The 20403-nt window shown below is 41.4% G+C and overlaps 1 protein-coding gene across 3 annotated transcripts in view; it reads left to right on the plus strand.

Annotated features, from left to right (window-relative positions):
* Window positions 1-20403, plus strand: part of LOC307015161 (uncharacterized protein) — a 77269-nt gene that overhangs the window by 14623 nt on the left and 42243 nt on the right. For all 3 annotated transcript variants that reach the window (XM_079643601.1, XM_079643602.1, XM_079643603.1), the window contains exons 4-7: window positions 3282-3352; window positions 5883-6057; window positions 8646-8799; window positions 14427-14672. In XM_079643601.1, the coding sequence (XP_079499727.1) occupies window positions 8714-8799; window positions 14427-14672 (332 nt within the window). In that variant the 5' untranslated portion in view covers window positions 3282-3352; window positions 5883-6057; window positions 8646-8713. The remainder of the gene's footprint in view (window positions 1-3281; window positions 3353-5882; window positions 6058-8645; window positions 8800-14426; window positions 14673-20403) is intronic.

Here is a 20403-nt window from a genome sequence, read left to right on the forward strand (position 1 = left end):
CAGGATGCCGGACTATTTGTCACCGCTACACTTGACATATCACCAGTTATTTTTGCTGCATTTCTCTCGCTATATCATCATTAAACTTCAGTTGCAAACTTATGGCACCACCAGTTGGTTGTCTAATTTATCACTGAGCAGAGTCTGTGAGAAATACCCAAAAAACAAGTGGCACGACAGGTGTGCCTGCAATGCATATTTGCCTGTTTTGTTATATTCCTCATAACAGCCATGGAGTTTGCCTATATAAGGAAGCACACAAACCCTAAATTGGTTTTGGGGTTTGTTTAGGAGGCCATTGTTTGTTCTTCACACCTGTCTGCTGTAACTGCCAGGGAGATCACTGTGCCCCAAATCTCTAAATCTCTGAACTACAGAGATCAATGCACACCAGAGAGGACAAACAGAGAGTGGAAGCGATGAAAGAGAGATGAGAAAGATGGGGAGATGAGCAATAGAGAGGCAGAAGGGGGAGCAAGAGGTGCAACATGGAGAGGGAGTTAACTGCCATGACAGCTGAGCTTCATATCAGTGGAGCTGGTTTGTTTTGCTTGATTTGTTGGAGCATATAGGGAGCGAATCGACGAGAGCCAGTGACAGTTTAGGTGTCGGTGACAGTTTTGGTGTTTCAATGGTAGTGACATGTTGTGAAACTCAGAAATACTGTATGTGGTAGAGACAGATTTTCAATATATAAGTTGCTTTTTTTTGTCCTATGAATGTCAGATTTCTTCTCAAGTGAGGGTGGCCCATCACTGGCATGAAGTTAAAGTCCCTGGCCACCGCAGGGGTTTGATTCTCAGTCGTGACACCTGAAGCGTGATGCATTCCTGGGAACACACGTTTGGCATTGTTGGCAGATGGGAAGCCAGATACACGATCTCAACCTTATTTTTTGCACTGGTTGGTTGTGGCACCGCTTACAGTAATGGGGAGTGGAACTGGGGTGATAATGTGACGCACGCATGTACACAGGGACAGAAAGAGAAAGAAATAGAAGGGACATTTGAAATACATGAATATTCTGTCCTTGTTTGGAGGTAACTTTTTGTTTGGTACTCCTATTTCAATGCTTTAAACCAATTTGTTTTTGGCCAGAGGTTGTGTTACAAAATTGATTTGCAGATACAAATTTGCATTTATTTGGAGTCCTCCGAATTTCTGGCCACCTGATCAATTTAAGACATTTTACACTCCTTTGCACCATTAGATTCACCAGCTAGCCGATGAATACAGTTTAGTAAAATCAAAACAATGAGTTAAAAGGCGTTAAATGTTGGATGTTCATTCCACACTTTAAATCTGAACTATTAACATATATTATTACCCCTCTTTAAAGCTTTATATTTTTTGTTGAATTTTTTGGTTTTGTGTTGTTGTTTAATTGAGATTTGCTGCAAGTTGAGTGTCCCCCTAGTGATACTATAAAGAGAAACTGAACTGAACCAAATTTCTAAATTCGAAGTTTAACTCTCTTACCATGTTTTGATTTACCGCAGGCCCGCTGCCTAAAATAGACTCCACCAATAATATTTGCTTCTTTCTAACACTTTAACGATAACACCAAACACCGACATGTTTTCGCCAGAATCATGAAGATATTATACGCAAGATAATTTATTTCGACTACTGTGTTTTCATTTGTATTAAAAGAGGAGCTCAGATTCCAATCAGCTTCCTACAGCACAGCTGATCGAACTGTGAAAAAAAAGAACGTCTCTGAAATACAATAAGTGAGCGGATGTAAGAACAGGAAACCACAACTTCTGTAGCACTGTGTCAGCCACATCCAAATACCTCAAAAGCTTTTAATCACTTTGTTGTTCTCCCTGGTTACAAAGAGGGGGAGACAGAACAAATGTGTTTTCAAGTGTTTCAGATGTGCACAAGGGAAAACCACAAAACATGGAAGAGTAAAAAAAAAAAAAAAAGAGAGACTTTCAAGGATTTGTATTTTTTTTTCAAGAGAAAAGTTGAACAGGTCAAAGAAACAAAACAACATCTCAAAACGCACAAGCAAACACAGTAGGCGCCTCATCTCTAGTTGGGTTTGTGTCTCTGATTGCTTCCCTTGTGTTGCTCCTGGCCGAGGCTTATCAAAGAGCTCCTTTCATAAGTGCCAGGATCAAGCCACTGCTGTGACTGCTTGGCACCCACTGAGGTGGTTTGGAGATGGAGAGGGGGGGTGTTTCATGACAAAGAAGGCAGGGCAGAGGAAGTCAAAAATTGAAGATGCTGAGTGAAAGGGAGATGGTGCATCTGGGCATTTAAAGGAAAATGGGAATGGAAAAAGGCTGAGTTTGGGGGGGAATTGCCCATGGGTTGTCTTTGGAATGTGTGTGTGTGTGTGTGTGTGTGTGTGTGTGTGTGTGTGTGTGTGTGTGTGTGTGTGTGTGTGTGTGTGTGTGTGTGTGTGTGTGTGTGTGTGTGTGTGTGTGTGTGTGTGTGTGTGTGTGTGTGTGTGTGTGTGTGTGTGTGTGTGTGTGTGTGTGTGTGTGTGTGTGTGTGTGTGAGATGGACTGGAGAGTAGCTCAATCTGTAATCTGTGCGCGTCTGGGGAGGAGTAGTTTGTATATATGTGGGGAGAAAATTAATATGCATTTGCTTTAAGCCTTCTTTGCCTCTGTGATTTCTTGCTGACGCGCTATATAATGCAGAGAATATCCAGGTGAATGCAGAACACAGCGAAGGACACGACTCCAGAGGAAAACAACTCATGCACACAAACACAAAATACCCCGAGGCCACGTGTTCCTCCTCACTACAGCAGCAATGGTGCTTTCAAGCCTTCCCTGTTTACTAAGGCATATGACAGCGTTGCATTTTTTTTACAGGACATAATAACTCTGACTTTCCCGACCACAGCTCACTGACACAAAGGTGAGTCAGTCTAGTATTGCGTCACGCTCAGGGGCCCATGTTAGTTCCAATACTAAAGCTATTACGACACGTTGTAACCGTTTTGCATCATATGTCACTTGTGCGGTCAAACCAACTGTAATGCATGTGCTTTGCAGTCCAATGAGCTGGTTACAGCCGCATGCTATACATGCGTGATTATGAAATATTCATTAGCTGATTACACAGACATGCTATCAGCCTTAGCCAAGAGTAGGATAGAGTAAACACATTTAGTGAAGATGTTCAGGGGAGGTGCATTGTGTCACCCTTGAACATGACTTGGTCTTTAGTCTCTGTTTACACGTTGTCTTCTCTTCCCTTCACTGAGCAGCAGAGCTCCAGGGAAAGTGTTGTTTAACTCTTTGTGCTCCAATCTGCAGGATGAAGAGAAGTGAGAAATTGCAGACTTGCTCTTTGGCCGACCTGCTGAAGGGCTGGCTAATATATCCAGGTATCATTCATAATGAGTGGGGATGTGGTGTGTAATGTGTGTGTGTAATTCATGTGTGCGTTCCCTCAGTCTGAGTGCCCGCGGCGGACTGGTGGTGGCTTTGTATGGTTTGACTCCTCTCCCTCCAGGCTCCCAAATGATGGGGTGACCTTTCCACCTCGGCCAGGACCGCAGCGTCACTCACAGCACGGAGGGAAAGCTCATCTCCTCGCTAAACACTTCGCTCTCTGCTCTGCCTCTCTCCTCCACTTGCATCTGATTTGAATCCTGCCTCACAAGAAAGGTCATATTTTATAGCATTGGGAATGGGATATATCACATTTACATTATTTCTTGCACCATTCACAACCATCAGGCATTTGTCATTAGCAGTGTTGGATATCCAGAAATTACAATTTTCTCTCACACTAGTTTACACTTGATAACCGGATTCTACCACACATTTACCTTGAAATAGATATGGGCGATGGTGAATTAAATAGATGTTTTTCTGGCACAACATGCAGTGGGTTACATAATCAAAGGTAATTTAAGTACTAGAAAAGGTAGCAAGCCCTCATTGTACAATTACCGATAAAGTCCTGTATTCAAAATCAGACTCAAGTTAAAGTATAAAAGTAGTAACATCAAAATATACCTGAAAGTACCAACACTTACAGTTCTTCTCGATTGCTAACACACTTTTTTTTTTAATTGCTCAGTTTCTCAGAACACTAAACACAATTCACAAAACCACACACCCAAAATGCAAAACACCTAATTTCTCCTGCTAAGTGAAGAACTGCGCTCAAAACTACATAAACACTTACCAAATGCAAACTTTTGCACCACATAGAACACACTTCATTCATAATACTAGATGGTTTGACCACTCAGCATCATCTAAAGCACTTTCATCTGTTATGGTCTATGCTCTGTACATAGAGGGTTCTGCAGAGAAAGATTGCTGGAGTATACAGAAATACCGTAAATGAAGAAATACAAATGAGTTGTTGAAAAAAATCACATTTTATTCAAAAATAACATTGTGCAACATGCATCTCAGCACATAGTTACTCTGCCTCGGATCTCTTTAAGTGTGATGCATTGTTTGCCAAAACCAAGTTTGTAACTGCTGCTTCCTGTGCCCCATTGGAAATCCTTAGCGTTCCACCTGCACCTCTTTGTTTCTCCGTCCTTCAGATAAACAACAAAGATATAGTGTTCGGTCAGTCTGTGTTGCATAAAAGAAAGTTTACCACAGTACATTGTGCAGGATTTGTGTACAGCTATAGTATGCAACATGCCAACAATTAAATTACAGTAATGAAGTAAATACGTTTCACACAACAGATATAAGCACTGATATATCATGAATTATGCAGAGCTACAAACTGGTAACTAACCTGATTTCAAGTCTAAGTGTCCGGATTACAGAGGCAACAGTAAATCTCATCATCAAACCATGGTTAATAACATTTCATTTCTTCCTCCTCCTCTCGCTCTCAGCCCAGCTCTTCCTCTTCCTCTTCCTCTTGCTCTTCCTCTTGCTTCCATGTTGGCTTCCATTGTTGCTGTAAGAAAGTACTCACCTGTGGTCTTTTTATAGTGCTAACATCCTGATTGATGAGCCAACAATTATGTTATCAGGTGGTTGGTAAGGCGGAACGTCTTTCTTGATCATTGGTCCATGTGTGAGGCATTTTGAATATCAGTGTTATGTATGTGCTAGCACGTGACTTTATGTCTTACGTGCAGAAACGTGTTCAGTGGTTTGCAAAAAGTGCCATGTTCATTTGCAAATTGTGTGTAAAGCTGAAAATGTGTTTTGGAGATTTGAGCCGATGTTTTGCTCTTTGAGTGTCAGTTAAAATAATTGTGCTTTATGTATAATGTTAGTGTGTTAGCAATCGAGAAAAACTGTAAAGTACCTATTCTGCATCATGGCCCATTTCAGAATCATTTATATTATATTGCTAGATTATAAATATGAATGCATTAATGTGTTCATCACAGTTGGTAAATGTGGAGCTCATTTTAATAGATTTATATTCTGCTGATTGATATATTAACCTTAATGATATATCCATGTTCATTTTTTTGTTTATTTTGTGTAAGCTAAAAATCTGAAAGTGTAAAATAACTGAAGCTTTCACATAAATGTAGTGGGGTGAAAAGTACAATATAGGTTTCCAATGTGTAGTGGTGTAGAAGTCCAAGGTAAGGGTAGCAATAGATTTTTTTTTTAAATTCACTCAATTACAATACTTGAGTAAATGTACTTACTTACTTTCAACCACTGAACATAATGAAACTTTATTTATCTCCAATATGTTATCTTTTCGTATGGAAGGGATTTTGGCACTCATCAGAGTTCATTTATGAGTTAATGATCCCTCACATAAGGTAGGAATCAACAACCTGCTAAAGAATTACTAAGACACGTCACTGTATAACTATTTAAATCTGTTTAATGTACATATTCTTATGTTTGACTTGTGTATTTGACATGTTACTTTTCTCTGTTTGCTCTCCTCCTTGTCTGGCCCAGGGGAAGACTCGTGGAGGGTTCTTTCATCCTGGCAGTGAAGACCAGAGCCTGTCAAAACCTCAGCTGAGTCCAGCAGGCTCTCTGTGGTCTGCTCTCACTCCCAGCGTGGCAGGGCTGCAGCAGAGAGACCACTGAGGAATATGATGTCCTTGTGGAAAACACAGCCAAACCTAAGGTGAGATGAAGGGAGGATATGAAGTGTTTCAGGAGAGGTGTTAACATCTCTGTTATCCTCTGGAATTATCACGTAAAATATGGAATGATATCTTGTGTTTAGAAAGATATGTAAAGAAAACAGTGCATTTGTGAAGTAAAACTGTGGTAGTTAAAACTATGTTCTCATTAACATGATCTCAGTAAGATTAAAGGAATCGTGAAATGTTTTTGAGAAATACAGTTATTTTATTTCTCTCTGAAGGTTTCCATTGTGAAGCGCACTCTAACCCTCACCCAGTGTGTTATCAGTTAATGAAAGTAGTCGTAACATTTTGGTGGACTAAACATGTTTTTGTTTAGTATTCTGTTGTACACAACTTCACCCTCTTGTGTGTATTCTATGTGGCTATTACTTAAACTTGAAGTTTCAAAACCACAACTAATGGATGATATCACAGTAACGTACACATCTTTTATACATTCTATCCTTTACAGTTTTTCTCGATTGCTAACACACATTTTTTTTTAATTGCTCAGTTTCTCAGAACACAATTCAAAAAACCACAAACCCAAAGTGCAAAACTCCTCATTTCTCCTGCTAAATGAAGAACTGCACTCAAAACTACATAAACACTTACCAAATGCAAACTTTTGCACTAAATATAACACACTTCATTCATAATACTGGATTGTTTGACCGCCCAACTACACACTGCTGAGCATAATCTAAAGCACTTTCATCCGTTATGGGCTATGCTCTGTACATAGAGGGTTCTGCAGAGAAAGATTGCTTGAGTTTACAGAAATACAGTAAATGAAGAAATACAAATTAGTTGTTGAAAAAAAATCACATTTTATTCAAAAATAACATTGTGCAACATGCATCTCAGCACATAGTTACTATGCTTCAGATCTCTGTAAGTGTGATGCATTGTTTGCCAAAACCCAGTTAGTAACTGCTGCTTCCTCTGCCTCATTGGAAATCCTTAGCCTTCCACCTGCACCTCTTCTTTTCTCAGTCCTTCAGATAAACAACAAAGATAAAGTTGTTGGTCAGTGTCTGTGTTGCATAAAAGAAAGTTTACCACAGTACATTGTGCAGGATTTGTGTACAGTTTTTAGAATGCAACATGCCAACAATTCAATTGCAGTAATGAAGTAAATACGTTTCACACAACAGATATAAGCACTGATATATCATGAATTATACAGAGCTACAAACTGGTAACTAACCTGTTTTCAAGTCTAAGTGTCCGGATTACAGAGGCAACAGTAAAGCGGCTTAGATTAGGCTGAACCCTCCGTCTAGCCTCTCTCATCGTCAAACCATGGTTGATAACATTTCATTTCATTAGAGAGTGCTCTTCCTCCTCCTCTCACTCTCAGCCCAGCTCTTCCTCTTCCTCTTGCTCTTGCTTCCATGTTGGCTTCCATTGTTGCTGTAAGAAAGTACTCACCTGTGGTCTTTTCATAGTGCTAACATCCTGATTGATGAGCCAACAATTATGCTATCAGGTGTTTGGTCAGGTGGAACGTGTTTCTTGATCATTGGTCCATGTGTGAGGCATTTTGAATATCAGTGTTTTAAACCTGCTAACACGTGTGCAGTGGTTTGCAAAAAGTGCCATGTTGATTTGCAAATTGTGTGAAAAGCTGAAAACGTGTTTAGAGTTTTGGAGATTTGAGCCGATGTTTTGCTCTTTGAGTGTCAGTTAAAATAATTGTGCTTTATGTATAATTTTAGTGCGTTAGCAATCGAGAAAAACTGTAAACTGAAACCAGGCTAGCTATTCCAATATATGACTTCTCCTCTAAGAATCATTTCTAGTTCATAGATTGACCTTGATTCAGGACCAAAATATCACTTTTGTTATATAGTTTACAGTACTCTCTTTATTATTATTATGTATCCCTATTTTGTTTACTCATTTGAGTATTTAACTTCACAGATATCTATGGTCTTTTTTTAATTCTTCGTTTCTTTTTACGGGCTTTCACAGTTAACATGTAACTACTATTACTTATGTAAAATGATATATGTTTTGTGTTGTTGTGATATAAATATTTAAATCACAGTTATAAGTTAATTATTGCATCCCCGTTTTAAGCTCTGCAGCAACAAAACAGCACAAGTACACAAAAGGTCAGGGCTCCATATATGGCAAACGGATGCGTGATGAAATCGCTACAGATTTCACTGTGAGCCTGCAGGAGGGCGTGTGTGTGTGTGTGTGTGTGTGTGTGTGTGTGTGTGTGTGTGTGTGCGTGTGTGTGTGTGTGTGTGTGTGTGTGTGTGTGTGTGTGTGTGTGTGTGTGTGTGTGTGTGTGTGTGTGTGTGTGTGTGTGTGTGTGTGTGTGTGTGTGTGTGTGTGTGTGTGTGTGTGTGTGTGTGTGTGTGTGTGTGTGTGTGTGTGTGTGTGTTTTGGGGGCACGGTAGAAGCAGTAAAGTTGCTGGTAAAGCACATTCTCATCAGCAAAGAAAAATAAATAAAGCAGAGGTAAATATTGACCTTTTATATAATAAGATAATGGAATTAAAATGAAATGGGTGTGAGTCAATATTCAGAGCAATAAAATAAAATGTAAAACTCTCAATGTGCTTTACAGAGTGATGTCATAGGGAGTCATCCTCAGTCCTCACCACCCCACATCCACCCTCCTGCTAGGAGGCACTCATGGGCTCCCTGACCTCTAATCTCCGACCCCTGCCAGCTACCCGCCCCACACTGCAGGCTGCACAGAATCCTCTGCAGAGCATGAGGTATTATGCAATAAGAAAGTATTAATGTGAATAGTGATGTATGTGCAAAATGGAGGGGATTTCTGATGAAGTCTGATGGAGTTCCTGTCCCTTAAACTCTCACATCACACCTCAGCCCGGTTTTTGGCTCAGTTATGTATCATATAGCCATCACAGAGGAGAGAGTACAGTACACAACATCATTAATATGAACAAATCATTAATATGGATCTGGGAGCAGAAGGAGCATATCATGAAATAATGAGAAACCCATGATTAGTAATGCTGTATCTCCACATTTGGGTACACATTTATTATTAATCATTCAAAAATTAAGTGTGGGCAACATGGTGTAGCTGTATTTGCATTCAAAGATGTGGACAGTATGTATTTGAAATGTGACTGCAGTCCCGAGGCTGCTGTATCAGGAGTATAAAGCTGGTGCATAAAGACACAGCTCCTTCTGCAGAGTAACCGCTGACCTTGACCTTGTTTTTTTTTTACGGTTCAGGACTCTGCTTGATTTTTGTGGTAAGTGAGAAGAACACCTGACAACACACCTGGATCCAAAATAACGTTCCAATATGTTTCTTCTGAGATTGAGAGAGAGGTAGAGAGACAGCGTGATATGGAGTCCAAAGGGTAGCAACCCAAAAAGCAATGGTGCCCCTCCCCCTCCTCCCTCCATACAGCATGGCAGTTAATTTAAATTCTGCAAGGAGACAACCCATAAATCACCTCCATTCTGACTAATGGCTTCTGCACTGAGGGAAAACTCTCGCCTCTCTAACTGGAGACTTTTCTGCACTGCAAAAGAATATAGGCTGCACTCGGTTTGTGTGTATGGAGTGTGTGTATATGTAATGTACAGTATATATGAGTGCTTCACTCAGACAGACCGTTTTTGAAAGAGTCAGCAGCACAACTAACCCCTCTACGTGAGCAGCTTTCACTGGAGGCAGAAATCCCCCTGCGCTGCGCCATAATTAGCCTCCATAACGGCAACGGTCTGACGTAAGGAGTGTGACACAAAACTAACCTTGGACTGAATTCCTAAAAAATCACCCTGCTAGCGCCTGAGCAGCTCGCACAGATTTGTGAGTAATGTGAGTCATAAAAAGCTTCTGTATATTTGTTTCCTTATACTCAAAGAGGAAGCACCTCAGGGATTTTAGAAAGTTCTTTGCTGGTTATCTTTCTGCAAATGTTTGCTTTGTGTGTGTGTTTTTGCAGTCATATTCAAACGGGGGAAAAAACTGTGGAAATGTTTAAAGTAAAACAGTCCATTTAATAAATGGAGAGCACAAGTACAATTTAAGGACAGTCTTTACTTAGTCTGTCTGAAAGTCTACTTCTATTACTACTCATACTGATACTAAGTATTTTGGACTGGCAATAAATCAACAGTATGAACAAAACAATAACCCAAAGAGTATTCTTAGGTTTTAAAGGTGCAGCTTCTATTGTAAGTGAAGGTTGCTGCAACTGACTGTTTACAGTATGAGAATTAGGTGTAGTCACTGTAACACCACCCAATGTTTTGTGACTGTGGTTTTGATTCCTTCTGTCTTTGGCTGACTGGGAACCAGTGACACGAGAGAGTGAAGCAAACAGACCAGACCAAAATGTTGCATTTATCTCTCATGGGCTAAACACACAGTTTGATAGAGTCAAAGTTATAAGATGAAATCTCAAAGAGCACAGAATAATACTGTGTAGTAGCAACATGTCAAATAGATGGTAACCGGACGTTAATGTATATTTAGCTTCACCATCTGTTTTACCTTAAGTTGAACCATAACATTAAACCCAAAATGGACCTTATGCTGTATTTGTATCCAACACATATGGATAGATAGATAATTGAAACCACCTCCTTCACATGGCTGAAGTTGCCGCTTAGCTGCTATGTGAAATAATTGAATGCTGTTATAGTACTTTTTTGTTTGTTTTTGGACCTCTACTCACAATAGACAGATTAAATGAAGTTAATTGAAATTACGCTGTGTGCACATGCGTGTGTGATTATGTAGACGTGTGTCCCTGAGTGAGGTTAGGGGTCTCCTGGTCCGGCTGTAGCACACAGGGTGGATTGGGGACATTGTGTGGCTCCTTGCTTAGGGCACCCGGTTTCCTGTTTGCTTTTCGTTGGTTCACAGTTTCCTGTCAGCGCCATTTGCTCTGGGATGATGAGACACATTACCTCGCGGCCCTGTTTGCTTCTTCATTGCCCCCACATAACCTGTCACTGCTCATTTGACTACAGTGGTATGACAGACGCAAAACCTGCACAGAGTCTCGCCAAATAAATGTGTCCTGTGATCTCTGCTAGATATCTCATGTACATAAATCAGTGATGCAAATTAGTCGCTTTTCGGCGCCTCCCGCTTTTTTAACGCTGATTTGGGTGACTTGTGTAATTCGCGGAGAACCGAAGAGTTTTCGTTTTGGGGGTGGGGTGGGGGGGGGGGGGTCCGTCCGTCCGTCCGTCCGTCCGTCCGTCCGTCCGTCCGTCCGTCCGTCCGTCCATCAGTCCGACTAACGGACAACTTTTCACTTCAAAAAAGAAGAAGAAATCTAGACCGCAAAATAATTAAACAAGCGAGTGCCTGTTTTTCCTGGCCAAGGGCAGGTTCCTTGAACACAACACGAGCGTAACGTGTCTTCACGTGGTATATGTCTCGTCGGAAAGGAGTGTAGACTAGAGTGCCGACGGAGAGCACCGGAACGCCGCTCCAGCTCTTCAAATATTGCTGTACCCATAAGGAGCCGTACACACCGCAGTGTTTGCGTGGCTGTCTTTAGTTGTAAGCACAGTGGCGATCTGTTGTTATTAGCATCTGGTTAGCTAGCTATGCTAACGAATTTAAAGAGCTTTTCTACAACCAGGTGGAAGAGAGCTCTCTCCTGAGAGGCTCAAATAACCTCAGCTCAGTGAGGTTAAGGCACACCTTGACATCATTATAGTTATTAATGAGACATTAGAGTCTAAATGAAAAACAGGTATAAAATACAATATGACAGTAACAAAAAAGTTGTTAAAAATAACAAGAATAGAGTTTAAAAGGGGAGTGATTTGTAAAATATCCAAAAAGAAGAATCTGCTTACAGTTCTGTTTCATATGGGTGTTGAGATGTATCCATAGATCTCTTCAGGTTGCTCTCAAAGTGCACCAGATTGATGCTTTTAACTTCAATATTTAAAAAAAAAATCTTCCTGGGGGAGCATGCCCCGGACCCCACTAGAGGAGGTAAAGTCCCCCCCACTTAAATCATGTTCACATGGATAGGATACTTAATACATTTGCACACATCTTGTGTCCATATCTTTCTGCCACAACCCTGCACGTGCGTGCGTGCATGCGCGAGTCATGGTAAAATATCTGGATTAAGAGGTAGCTTTTTCTTTGCACAGCATGAAAGAAAGGCCAAATTAATGGGCTGTGATTTTAGTTTTTTTTTAAGCAGTTCAATAATTTGTACGGCCCTCGGAGGATGTTGTAAAAATTGAAAGGAAAAAGGTTCCCCACCCCTGCTGTAAATAATAATAAAACCCCTTGATTTATAACTTAACATCTCTCTCTTCTATTGATCTGAGTATATTAAGAATAGCCAGTTAATTGAAGCATTATAGCACAGGCCTTTGTCAGATGGTATATTACGCTGTTTTTTTTCTGCTTCGAATAGTTCTCTCTTTTTTCACCATACGTGTGTTTGTATCCCTGATAAATAGAAAACAATCTTGCCTCGTGGAAATACAGTACTTAAGTGTTTGTAGTGTACTTCTTTCACTTCAACAACACTCAAGAATTGAATATATAAACTTGATTGGTTTCATTTCACAACTTCCTTCCGTTTATTCTTCAGTGTAGAGTGATAGCTTTCTAGTAGTTGTGTTTATTATATGCTGTACAAAGACACATGCCATTTCACCAGACCTATAGATCCCCTTGTGAGACTGGATAAGATTAAAAAATGTGCTTTCCGCTCTATAATCTTTCACAGTCTGTGGGCATTTAGTCTATACAGTGCAGATAAAATGGGGCTATGGCTTGTGCATTGACCTGGAGGAACCGGATTCAGCCAGCTTCGCCTTTTTGTCCCTCCCAGTGACCTGGATGACCTCCGGCTGTGATTGGGGCCTCTGATCCCCCTGGGGGTCGTACATGTGTTTTAAAACTCAACGACACGCTTTCCTTCCTCCACCTTTCCCTCTGGTCCGTTCACCTCCCGCCCCCCCCCCCTCCCTCTCTGCCCCAGCTCTAGAGGAGGTTTGAGGCTGTGGGGCGTGACACAGAGGGAGAGTTCCAGTCCTCTGGTCCACAGTAAAAGTCACGACTTCCCCGTTTTGCTTCCATGTCCAGCTGTGGAGGACAGATATGAGCCCCTTACCCACTGTCTAAAACATACAAACCCCCTCCCCGCCCCAGCATGAGCAGCCCCCCTCCAGCCCTAAACAGCTGGGCTATGTGGGACGCTTCACATGACTGTAGAGCAGCAGTGGCTCGCTGCAATGGTCCCTCACACTGTTCACCCGTCCCACTGACTAATAATGACTATGATCAATCATATGTGAGACTTTGCTGAGAGAATATCACCCCATGATAAGCGCTGTGGTAGGAACCCCCCACTGGTCGAGCAGGTGTTCAGTTTTTCAGTCACAGTCAGGAAAAAAGGCAAGAAGGGTCAGTGGTACAGCGCACCATGCGAGGTCATTCATTGCATTAGCACCAAGATGTTTCTCATCATAAAACCCCTCTAATTTATTTCCCATCAGACTAGAGTTTACTCTTGTGAGTTTTCCCTCTCCTCTCTGGAGCACCGGTTTTGTAATCCAATCTCATTAGCCCCATGAATGGAAGGCTCTCTGTGTGAATCCATTAAGAGGGCTTCTCTGTGGCTCCCTCTCTGTAATCTCTCTAACCCTGTGGGATTAATCACCCACAGAGAACAGAAATCGATCCATTGAATCACTAAAAGATGTGACAAAACACTGTAACTAGGTGATATGGTGGAAAATTATTGGCCAATTGAAATTCATTGGAGACTGAGAGAGGGAAGAGAAAGTTAGGGAGGGGTGGGGAGTAAAAAGGTATGTGGTAGCACCTTGATGAGGAAATCATTCCAGTTATTTGTGTACTGTATGTGCACGTAAGGAGACGTTTTATTTGTTCAGGAAACTAGCAAAACAAATAAATTATGGAGAATTAAATAAAAATGCCAAGACAATGAGTTTTGACCAATCCTGTCATGTATTACAAACAAACAAAGCTTTCTTCTGAGAGTACATCATGTTCAGTGCCACTCACTTTGTTTGTGTATTTGCATGTTCAGCAGAGGTGTGTATTTGAGAAATGAGGCCAGGGCCTGCTGAGAAGTACTGTAACATTTAACGTTTGATGATGCCTCTATGAGCCCATAATGAGAAGGAATGAGGGTCGCCTGGCGACGTTAACCCGCTAATAAAATCTGCTTTCCTTTTAAAGGGTGTTGGAAAACCACAATTACCCCCTGACATTTTTTTACTGCATGATTTATGAACTGAATATTGCATCTCCCTCTCGAACCTTATTTCTGGCTGTGGAGTAATAAAAGGAAGTTAAGGGGCAGTATTGACCTGCTAAAGAGTATTCTTTGATTTTCTACAGACCTGCGGATGAATGGAAAGGAGGAGAGGAAAGAAGGAGAGGAGAGGAGGAATCAGCTATTGATGATTTATTTTTCTCCCACGGCCCTCCACCATGCAGCCCCTGGCCGTCTGGACACCCGCCACGTGTGAACAAGCTTTCAGCTCACATCATCTTCTCCACTTCCACCTATAATTGGCCATATGTGTCACCAGCACCCTGCTGCTGCTGCTGGAGGGGAGGAGAGGAGATCACAGCTTTGACAAGGTGATTGTTGGATGGCTCTTGCCTTGACATATCAGGTAAGCCTCATCATGGCAAACACTTCTGTATTCTTGAGCCCTTTTACCTCTTGCTGTGTAACAATAGTCTGCATGATTATAACTTTTGCTGCTCTTTCAGTAGAGTTGTTAATCGCAAAGAAAATATCCTAAACTTTAAGCACTTCTCCTTCACATGTAGTCCAGACATAATGAGATATTTATACCATCCCAAGAGGTTATATCTACCTCTTATGTGCACAGAAAATGTACTGTAGATCATCTGTATAGGCCAACCACTGAATACACTGAATACATAATGCCCCAGCGACTTATGGCATGTGGCATTCAATGAGCATTCATTAACCTTTACTGCTGCTGCAGGAGTTACCTGCATTAAGTGAGGCAGTTAGGCAAAGTGTTCAGACAGGTACTCAGGTAAATATCATTGTTAGAGAGCCCAAACCCCACAAAAAAACTAATTACATACAATATGATATCCAGTGTTGTCTTGAAATCTGCTTTTAGTGTCTGAAATTATTTTGCAGTGAATGCATCAGTGATGCAAGCGAGGGGAAAAGGTCAGGGATTGGATAAGGGCTGTCCCTTTTACCTTGTCTAAATGGCAAATGTCACAGAAGAGAGGTGGCTGCAGCGAAAAGGTGAGTGGAGGGGCGGGTAGAGAATGTTTGGAAGATGGTGAGGGGAGGAGGAGGAGGTGGATAAGTGGCAAAGATGTGAAATTTCCACTGAGATGCTACTGGGCAGATGCTAAGTGGTGACTGGTGATAGTTATCTTGCCTAGCAGAAGAGCAGAGCAGCTAGATAGCTGGGGGTTCTGCCACAGGGGAGTTGGAGGGCAAAATACATGTGAGGCAATGACTTTCACATACAGCGGCTTAATGTGCTTTCCCTGAGGGGCACCACTGGTGTCGTTTATCCAAAGTGCATGAAAACTACTTCTATGATTCCAAGTTGTTATAGAAAATGACAGTGTCAAAATGATTCAGCAGCCAGTGCTGTGTAATTAATCCGTGCAGATTTCAAATAACTATTTTGTTTTTCTTCCTTATCCCACAGATGATGACTGTGCAAACCATTTAGGATAACCACCAATTTAAAACAAGGCTTTCAAAAAAAAAAGATGAACCATAATTATTTCCCTGCTTTTTCAGTACTTTCACAGCAATCTTAAATTCACTTCAATTTCCTGAAAGAGAACAAAAGTACATACATGGGGGCAAGATTACAGGTTCTACATGACAAACTAAAAGCAGCAGAACAATCTGTCAGGGATGTGGGGATATTTGATGTTTTGACACAGTTTATTTGTGCTACCAATGGCCTATAAACACAGAGTGCACAGAAAGTCCTGTCAGGATGATTAGGTGCTCTTTGTGCCATAGCAACTCCAGTCTGATCATGTGACACGTCAGTAAAGCCGTGTTTCTATGAGGGATGTTGTGATGCATGTTTGCTCTGTCCCTTGCTGCTTCAAATCTGGTGATTATCTAACAGACTGGTACCACGCGTCGTGACTACCACATAAGTTAACAATGTTAATGAGACATTTTGCTGAAGGATATTAAGATTGTATCTTCACCTCCTGACACAGAATGTCAACGGCACGCTTTGTGAAGAGCTGGTGTGTACAGTGTATAATCGTGGATGCAGACACCCTGATGGCTCATCTATTTAAAGAACGCGCCACGTACTCATATCGCTGTGTACTTTTAAATGCCATCGGATATTTTCCTTTCCTATCTCCCATCAAGTTTTACACTGAGATGATGTTATACTTCTGTGAAAGTTTATAGGCTATAATTCAGCACCAGAAAGCATTACACATCCTTTCCACATTTCTCGATGTATGGAAATCAACCAGAGTCCATTCATTTCTATGGGAACCCAGATCCCGATTATGTTTGAAGAACCCCTACTTTTTATTTATTTTTATTTTTGGTGTAGATTTTGCCTCATATATGTTTAAAAATATGCATACTGTATACGGCAGTTTTGTGAAAGACTGAATGCTGTATGCCTAAGGAAGTTAACATTAAAAGCTAACTTCCTGTCGAATAAAAAAACAAGGTAACTATTTCATGCTTAACAGTGATGGTCAAATTGAATAATTCCAAAGAGACTAACTTTTTTGTTTAAAACATTTACTTTTATAAAATGTATGGTGAACATCACCTACACCTACATCACCTTTGACAAATGTAACTTAAAGTGGACCTATCATGCTATATTTGAGAAATATATTGTAGGGCCATACCTATATAAAACATGTCTGTGAAGTTTTTTTTTCAAAATACCAAACAGATCATGCATTTTAGCCATGCCTCATTTTGCTCTATTTTCTCTTTTCCAGCCCTGTTTTTGCAAGGGATGATTCTGTGGCGTAGCTTTAGTGCAAATGAGCTGCAGCTGACCACGCCCCCCTGCAGGAGAGGGGAGTCTGAGATCAGCTGTGCTGGGCTCTCAGAAGAGGGAGAGGAAAAGAGAGGCTTTGTCCTCCGTGCATGGGCGTAATTTCCACTGGGGACAGGGGGGACATGTCCCCCCCACTTTTTTAAATCTTGTTTGTGTCCCCCCCACTTTTCAAATATGTTTTTTTTTTTACGCAAGCGGTCATCGTCACGGAGGAGCGTCTGTTTGTGTGTGTGGCAGGAGCGCAGTTTGTGTGAGAGAGAGAGACAGAGAGAGACAGAGAGAGTTACAGGGGTTGTTGTTACATTAACCACACTAAGTTTAGATATTTCTGATCACACTATAAATGGAACAAAGAAAAAGCAAATGTCTTTGTAACTCCAGCTTCGTAAGATGTTATGCATTCTGATGTGGTTTGCTAGATGGCTCTTATTTCACCTTGCTAAAATACCTTCCTTCAAATCTCTGAGTTTCTGTTTGTGATGAAGCACCTCCTTAATCCAGAGACCAATATGTTCCAATATTTATGTATTTGTTTTGCTCTGTCTCCCATATTGCGTAAATAATGATGAGTCATTGTCTGGTCATTGTCTGGCAATCCCAGATTCAAAGTGCAAAACATGTTGAATTACAGCCATTGTTTTCCTTTTCTTACATAAAGATGGACAATTGGTTATCAAACTCCGTTTTTCTCTGATGAACAAGAGTTTTTATTATTTTCTGAAAAATTGCCTATTGGCCTCTTTTCACCCCGTCTCAGTGTTTCTGGTAGTAAACAGCACCTGAGTGTCCGGCAGCATGAGGAGTCGAACCAGGCCGAGGCATGGGGGAGACCGAACGAGGGGGCTTCATCCCCTTCTAAAGGAATGGCAGAGGAGGGCACTGGCTCAGTGTCTGGCCTCATGACTGAGTGAGACACATGGGACCTCTGGAGACAGGCCACCATCTGGTGTCTGTTATTGAAGTAGCTTGACACCATGTAGAGAAAGACGGCTTTTCAAATGGATGTCTGCCTCCCTTTCTGTCCTTTTGCGTCAATGACTTGAACTCAGAAAGACTGGCAACCGCCACCGACCCTCCCTCCTCATCTGCTCTCCAACAAACCCCCTGTGCTCTCTCCTCATCTCTCTCTATATATCTCAGTCTGGTCTGAAGATAGACGAGAATCTGCTGCGGGATTATGTACTGCGAGCTGCTAATAATGTTGAAGAGCCTCCTGGGCTCCCACTCCCGAAGCAACGGTGCAATAAAGCCAGGAGTTGCGAAATACATGGCTATTTAATGGAAACCGAAGCTTCTGAGCTGCTGTGCTATATTTACAGGTCGCCTATCTGCCTTAGCTTTTTGCATCCTCTGCTTGTCTGCCTCGCCTGCCCGTCAGAAGGAGACCTGGCACCGGCTGTTCCCTGTGACTCCCCTACAGCCTCCCACGCCACTGCCATACACTCGTCTTGCACAGACAATAATAATGCAGGAACTAGTGCAGTCATTGGGATGTCTGTTAAAAGTGGCACCTGGTAATGCAAGACAAAGCAGGTGTCAAGGAAAGAAAATGATGGTGTTATTCACAAAATGTGGAGAAATGGACAAGAATTGAATTCTCTCTTCATCACAGTTTGTTTGTTGTGTTTAGTGCTGCTGCCCAGTTTCCCAACTATTCAAATCTTGCCATTTAGTTTGTACCATCTGTCTCACACCGAAGTCAGAATGAGTATGACACAACAGGGCCACTGTTTTGTAATCTTGTTCTATTTATTCCTCGATAATGAGAAATCAGCAGAGGGACTGGCATGGTGCTTTTTGCCACCCATGAAACTCTTCCTAGGCCATATGGCTTGTCTACAGGGGGCTACTTGACTCTTCTGACTCTGTGGCACTGGAAGCACAGATCTTGATCTCTTTTCTTCAGAGGGTTGTCATGAATTCACATCCTCATGCATCCTGGTTAAAACAGAATGACTTTTTTTTAGCAGTGTGTGTACTGGATATTCTGTCATTTTCCTGCAGGTGTTTTTACAGTAATTGACAGGTGGCTTGGTTGTCGCAAAGCAGCAGCAGCAACAAAAGCGTTGAGAAAAAGTCTGAGACACGAGATGACGACCATGGGGACTTGCTGTGAAATTTAAGCTGTCATAATTGTCCTTCCTTTTTGTGGGACACTTTGTCCATATGCGTTAATCCTGACTTTGGCCTCGTGTGTTCAGTGTGTCCTACTCCAAAAGAGATGACAGCAATGTGTGACTAATTACCCACTCTTAGATTGTTTGAAGGGGCGCAGATTGAGGATGGCATGCATGCAAAGTTTGATTCAGCATCGCGGGATGAAAGCTTTTAAATCTAGCGTCGGCCTGGCTCTGCAGCAGCAGGCTCTGGCACACAAGACTTTCTTGTAATAAAGATTGTCACAAACAATAATGCGCGCTCTCTCCCGCAGTGCATTGCAGTAGTTTGAAAGTATTGAAAGTACAGCCATGCACTTTATACTGTAGAAAATACAAATGTTATTGAATAAAAAAATGGACAAACATACAGTATATTGATGGCGCAGTAAGCAGCTGCAGTAATCTCAGTTCAGTGCTGTGATGCATCGCTTTGATTGATGTAGCCCACTTGAGTCTTTTTGTTCAGGGTGAAATCTCGTCCATGACACCCGAGGGTGAAAAGGGTTAGTAATTGAGAACGACATCATTACACACACCTTTTGTCATGCTTGCTGCATCCATTCACTGCATGCTCTTTCGCTGAACTCCGTCTCTCAGTGTATTGTTTCGAACAGCGCTCCCATTTCAATAAATCATTCAATTCATTTCTGTCTTCATCACAGCCATGAGACATTTAACAATCCCTCTGGAAATCAATCATCTTACAGTTATAACTGTAATATTTGTAATATAAGTTTGCAATCCTTATTTCTGCTAAACAATGTGTCAGGGGATGGATATGTTTTCCTTGTGGGTTAAAACATTATTTTTACTCCTAGACATTTAGATTTGTATGATTAATTCTGATCACACACATGTTTTGTACATTATAACTCTTTTTCTCACCACATAGCCATTTTTAAACATTAACGCAGGTTTTTTTTAAGATAACACAAAAGAGGTTGTCCTATATAGGCTCACGTTTTTGGACATCTGAAAGGAAAATGTGCCTTCCGCTACACATGTCCCATTTTAACTACAAAATCCTAGATACCCAAATGGGTTTATAATCAGTGCTGGATTGTATTTTATACAGGAAATATGGCTTGTATCTTCCCCTTCCCCATTTCAAACATTATTTTCATAACAGTCATGTGCCATGCC

The sequence above is a fragment of the Notothenia rossii genome (genome assembly GCF_949606895.1).
Source record: "Notothenia rossii genome assembly, chromosome: 8".
Taxonomy (NCBI): domain Eukaryota; kingdom Metazoa; phylum Chordata; class Actinopteri; order Perciformes; family Nototheniidae; genus Notothenia; species Notothenia rossii.